Raw genomic sequence first — 5,906 nt, 5'->3', positions numbered from 1 at the left:
CCGGACTTTCAGTTTGGATTGGCACCGCAGCACCCTTACATCTTCTGGATTTTTTTTTTTTACTGTTTCAGTCGCGTGGATCCTGTATCTGCGTGGGACCCTGACAGTTTGGGATCTCTTAATTGTCCCGGCTATCTATCACCGTCTATATGTCACGAGAGGGGGATCAAAGTGAGCTGAAATTCCCACCAGGAGGAACTTTATTTCCGAGAGCTTCCAGCACCGAATCAGTGGAGTATTCATGAAGCAATATTTGAACTATTACAAGATGAGGCTGAGAACATCGAGGTTAGGCTATCTGTAAGTAAAGAGGTGTCAAGATAAAATAGTTGTCTGTGTATCTCATTGAATTTGATCAAACAAGTTAGATGTTCTAATTGTTTTCTCTTCTTTCCCCCAAGGTTACTTCAGTTCACGGCGCTTTGCTTTTACGCACAGGTAACTTATATTTTCACTCCAATAAAAAACATCAATGATGCGTAAAGTTCTATAATTAAGTAGGTAAAACTTAACAGGTATGCAGACGCCGTGCTAAGCGCCTTATAGTTCAGCGTCATATATCTGCAATGGGCTGCAATAACAATGACAACATTTTATTATGAGTGCTATGGCAATTGGCAACAATTCAAACATCTTGAAAAGAGGTAAGCTCCAGCCTAAAAAGTAATTGTTAAAACACATGTGGATGGAGAACGGCTGAAATGAGAAAAAAAGAAGTCAAGAAGGGGTGAAAGATCATCGGTGGTAAAAAGCAACCTATGAGAGGGAATTGTCATCCCCGAGGGACCATGAAAGCATCTCCAAAAAGATACTTAGACCTGCTTGTACAAATAAATGAAAGCAGGATGTATTATTTGTATGTAATGACTGGGATAATTAACTGTGGGCCTGGGACTTGACACTTTGACTAGCAAGCTTTAGTCTCCTCACAGTTGACTTTTTTTCAGGCTTTCCTGGGTTGTAAAAAAAAAGAAAACCTGCGACATTAAAAAGTAATTTCATATTTCGTGACATGTGTTCTCTATTGTCCGACAGAACACTGTGCAGTCCCCCCCTAATTTCAAGCAACATGTCACCGAGCAGAGCCGGCTGTCGGACCGCACGAGCCGCAGGCTAACGCGGACCTACCAGCTGTACAGCCGCACCAGCGGGAAGCACGTCCAGGTCCTGGCCAACAAGCGGGTCAACGCCAACGGAGACGACGGAGCGGTGCACGGTAAGGCACCAGAGACAGCTAGGGGTGCATGTTAGAACGTTTCTAACGAGCCAAGAACACTACCATAATCACAAAAAAACACATTTCGGCGTTTTTTTAAATACCAGCCTGTATCAATATATCAGAACCGTTAATTGATGGAAATATTCAAAATATCGCGAGAATATGAGCGTAATTAGCTTTTTTATGTCGGCTAAATATCCTAGCAAAACTCGAAGGCCACTTGAGGTTTGCGTTTGATTACATGAAGTATAGTTGTATTATAAATAGCGGAGCAAGCTTCCACATGTGTTAATCTATTTAGAAAGATCACGTTTTATTGTCTTTGAAATGATGAATAATATTAAACCTATAAAGCCCCAGTGTGTTATTGCCAGATCAGTCCAAACCGATGACAGCTTAAGGTCATCCTTTCTTACATTTCAATGCTTTTTAGACCTCGGGAAAACTATAAAATAGGAAACGTGTTCACGTTAAGAACAAAGGAATTGTTTAAATCCAATGGCGCATTGGGCGGTGTTGAAAAGCAGTAAAAAGAAAAAAATGTCATTTTTGGCAGCCTGCAGGAAAATGTTTGAGTCAGGAGAAATAGTCCTAGCAATTGTAAACATCAGTAGTGGCATCAATGTTGCCATCATTTATGGCCTTATGAAGGTAATTTATTTCGTTAGTGTGTGTGTGTGTGTGTGTGTGTGTGCGTGTGTGTGTGTGTGTGTGTGTGTGTGTGTGTGTGTGTGTGTGTGTGTGTGTGTGTGTGTGTGTGTGTGTGTGAGTGAGTGTGTGTGTAGAAAGTCCTTGACACCTGTTGTGATGGACTTCAGTGGGATAGTCTTTGCTTTTAGCAGGGGAAACTGTCTTAAACTTAAAGAGAGCAGAAATCCTGTCACCAAAGGATTTTGGTGTGCCGAGCCATCTTTCCACCACAGCCACCACCACCATCCATCCCCTTCTCAATGCCTGCTGCCTGCTTTTTGGAGACACATTTTATGAGGAATTTTCATTGCTTTACAACTCAATGTATGACTCAATTTATAAGGAGCGCTGAAGTCAGCATCTTCACTTTATACCTTTTCCTCTCCTTGCCTCTCCTGTGTGCTCTTTTGTCTTTTTAATTTCTCGGCCTACACACACACAGAGGAAGAGAGTCGGTCATGCACACATTGGCTACACATCCTAAGTGGGTGTCACTCTTGTAACCGGCCCAAATCTGACCGCTGCTCTGTGCTTGTGGCTGTGCCCCTGACCGCAGTATTCTCACTCTCTTTTATCCCAGTCTGAGCTGCATCACAGCACAGCATTTACAGACATTCAACAACAATCGTGCCGTGCAAAATCACTATCATTTGGTGCTATTTTAGAAGGCTTGCACGCTTTGTTAAAGGCGCCTACTAGACCATAAAAGGGTTAAGAGAGAATTTATAAGTCATCTTCATGATTCTGGGTCACTGCTCATGAAAAACTATTTAATGACATTTAATGATGACATGATGTAATTCCAGTTTATTACAGTCTCCACCGTAGATCAGGAGTATATTGGTCTCACACACTGTAACATCATAATCTGCAGGCCTGCACCGTATCAGAACTGTATCATCTCATTATTTGTGATCCGTTTTGTCTGTGCAGCTAAACTGGAGGTGGAGACGGACTCCTTTGGAAGTCGTGTTCGCATTAAAGGGGTGAAGACGGGATACTACATATGCATGAACAAAAAGGGGAAGCTGATCGGCAAGGTAATGTGACATTCATAGTTTTGTGGCTGCATACGACTACAGAAACATCTTGAAGTGTGTTTGTTTCTTGGAAATGTTAGTCCAGATTTGCAGTTTTTAGTGACAAATTATTTAGACACAATCGAAGCAAGAACAAATTCGATTTTTTTTATTTCTCTGAGCAGCCCTCTCAAAGTTTCAAAGGGTATTTGACTGTCTGGAAATATAGACGATGTTTCCGCTTCCTGGAAATCGCCCAACATACTTCAACTTCTCCCCCTCTCTTTCTCTTTCCCAGCGGAAAGGTCGAGGCAAAGACTGCATCTTCACCGAGATTGTTCTGGAAAACAACTACACAGCGCTGCAGAACGCCAAGTACGAGGGCTGGTACATGGCTTTCACACGCAAGGGCCGTCCGAGGAAGGCCTCCAAGACTAAGCAGCACCAGAGGGAGGCCCACTTCATGAAGCGTCTACCCAGGGGGCACTTGCTGAGCGAGAGGAGACCGTTTGATGTCCTTCCTCTCCGTGTCCCCACGCACCCTTTGAGCAAGCGGACTAAACATTCCCATCAGCAGCGCTCAGGGGGCCGCTGAGCACTGAAACCACTGAGGGAGAACTGTTGACGAACCAGCACAGAAGAACCACTACAAGGGGAAGCAAGTGCTCTCAGAGAAATTAACTTTTACAGTCAAGTGCCCATGCACGTTTTGCCTCATTTTGTGGATTGTATGTAACCATTGACTATCTAATCTGCTAGTTATTTCCAATTCAGACAAATTGTAGGACAGATTTTTACTAGTGAAATTGGGGGGGGGGGTTCAAGCACAGAAGAGCTCAACAATATTTTCATGAATGAAAACCTCTGATTAGAAGTTAGCCAGCTCAGCAACAAAGAATGTTTAAAATAGAAATGAATACAATGAAGCTAGAAATGGCAGCTATCTGTGGATTTTCTTGTGGTTGCAGCATCTGAGTCTCAGTTGACATGCTATCCTGCCTTTAGGAGGCCATTCTGGAGAATTAGTAACCTGTTTTTTTTCTACATATATGAATATATTTTTACTGTAAAAATGTAAATGAATGATGGAAATATTTATTGTAGAGTGTATATTAAAACCACTAAAGAATCAGTTCACAAGCGGCAAGGCTTCTGTGGTTGTTTTGGGACGGAAGTCTAGCATACATTGTTGGTTGCCCCCCAAAACTGTTGTTTTTTTCTTCTTCTCCAAGCTGGAGACCCAGATAACTGAGGGGCAATATCTGTGACAGGCTGCTGAATTCAATGTGCTCAGCAAGTGAGACTTGGGCCTGAATGGCCTGAACTATGCATTAAAAGCGATGAGGTCAGCCCACCATTTTGGCCCAAACAAAGGTTACCACCATGTAGTTGCATTTCTCACGATCGCACACCGTAACCCTCTGATCAAATGGGCCCTTTGTGAAAGCTCATATAAAAGGGCATGTTATACAATAGTGGGTTCGAATAATAACACGAGGAGGGGTCAGTTATCAAAAAGAAGCCAGTCACACAGGGAGGGGTAAGGGGTTGGAGGGGGGAGGTTTGCGGAGAGGGAGTTGAAGGGTTGCAGAAAAAGCATCGGGGCCTGTGTGGCAAAATGTGGCATCGGCTGAAAGAGGGGGAATGGCTGGGAAGAGGCATTCGGGAATGAAAGGGAGGCAGAAAAGAAACCCTCTTCCCAGAAGCAGTTGAGCATGACCATCAGAGGCCAAACGACAGGGGAGGAAGAAGACCCTGAACAGAGGGACTCGGCCGCTCTCACAGTGCATGAGCTGGATGTCCAATTTGTTAGTTGGTGTTTGCTGCCGCGGGTTTTTGTTTTGACAGCAGCTCCAGCTTTGCACAGCAGACTGTAAAGCATTAAACTACTGTCACGGGACAGAAGATGTCATATGTGTACAAATTGTAAAGCCCTCTGAGGCAAATTTGTGATTTTGGGCGATACAAAATAAATTGAATTCAATAACAAAAAATGAAGACTTCCGAATGAATTCTTGGGCTGTCGGCCTACTTCTTACAACATATATTGAAGTACTATTAATCTGGCTCCTTTCCAAGTATTTTTGTCAAACGTTTAACAAAACAAAAAAAAGAATTTGCAAAAGAACAGGAAAGGTCGGGTTCAAAATGTGTTCTTGTATTTCTGTTCTTTCCATCTGGAGGAAGACAAAGCACAATAGTGAGAGAGACCTGTGGTTGTGTCTCTTTCTGTCTTTTTACACTTGCTCTCTGGGTTTGGACAAGTAGTAAAAAATACAAGGAGTCACAAGGTTGAAACAAGCTATATTTACAGGCCATTGTCTCTTTTAATCCACTGTCTCAGCATTTCTGACTGAATAGGGTTTGTTTAACTGAACTTGGCATCCCCTTTAAAGCATGGATCTGTACAAATCTTTTTCTCCTGTACATGTCATATATTGAAAGAAATCTGATCGTAAAACAGTTTTTGTATTTGTCCTTGTTAGACAATAATATCAAATCCTATTGAAACAAGGCCCTGCAACTGTTGCACATATTTCTAACTTGTGTGCATGTAGTTTTAGCAGGAGACCACAGAGTCAGAATGTCATTTTGGTGTAAAGGAAAACAGTAACACTAGCTTGCTCGCTGACCAGAGTTTCAGTAATGGCTTTCAGGGTGGCCTGCTACATGCAAAGAACATGAGGGTATTCAGTTAACACAAATGGGATGGGCTCGTAGCAGTGACCCTGGAACGAACAGGGATGAGGCATTGTGTGTTTTGAGTGTTTTACAAGGACATCAATGAAAGGAGGGTGGTAGGTTATGTGACCCCCATCAAAATTGCTCCCCAGTAGGTTTGGTAACAAGAAGCAAAATACTGTTGTGATACAATTCAACTTTTTTTTATGTAAATAAGGACATATTTATCATATTATAAAGAAATCATTTGGGAACACACTGGATCAGCTACAAAGTTTATTAATCAGGTTGTGAGA

The 5,906-nt window shown here is 42.5% G+C and overlaps 1 protein-coding gene across 1 annotated transcript; it reads left to right on the top strand.

Moving 5' to 3' along the window:
- Nucleotides 1-241: 241 nt before the first annotated feature.
- Nucleotides 242-3,523, top strand: fgf8b (fibroblast growth factor 8b; the record flags this gene model as incomplete). The annotated part of the gene is made up of 5 exons (XM_079219575.1): nt 242-300; nt 402-438; nt 1,036-1,216; nt 2,843-2,949; nt 3,227-3,523. 5 exons carry the CDS (start codon nt 242-244, stop codon nt 3,521-3,523), a joined length of 681 nt encoding a protein of 226 aa, XP_079075701.1.
- Nucleotides 3,524-5,906: the final 2,383 nt, after the last annotated feature.

Source organism: Taurulus bubalis (genome assembly GCF_910589615.1).
Source record: "Taurulus bubalis genome assembly, chromosome: 6".
NCBI classification, from domain to species: domain Eukaryota; kingdom Metazoa; phylum Chordata; class Actinopteri; order Perciformes; family Cottidae; genus Taurulus; species Taurulus bubalis.
This window is presented reverse-complemented; position numbering and strand designations above follow the sequence as displayed.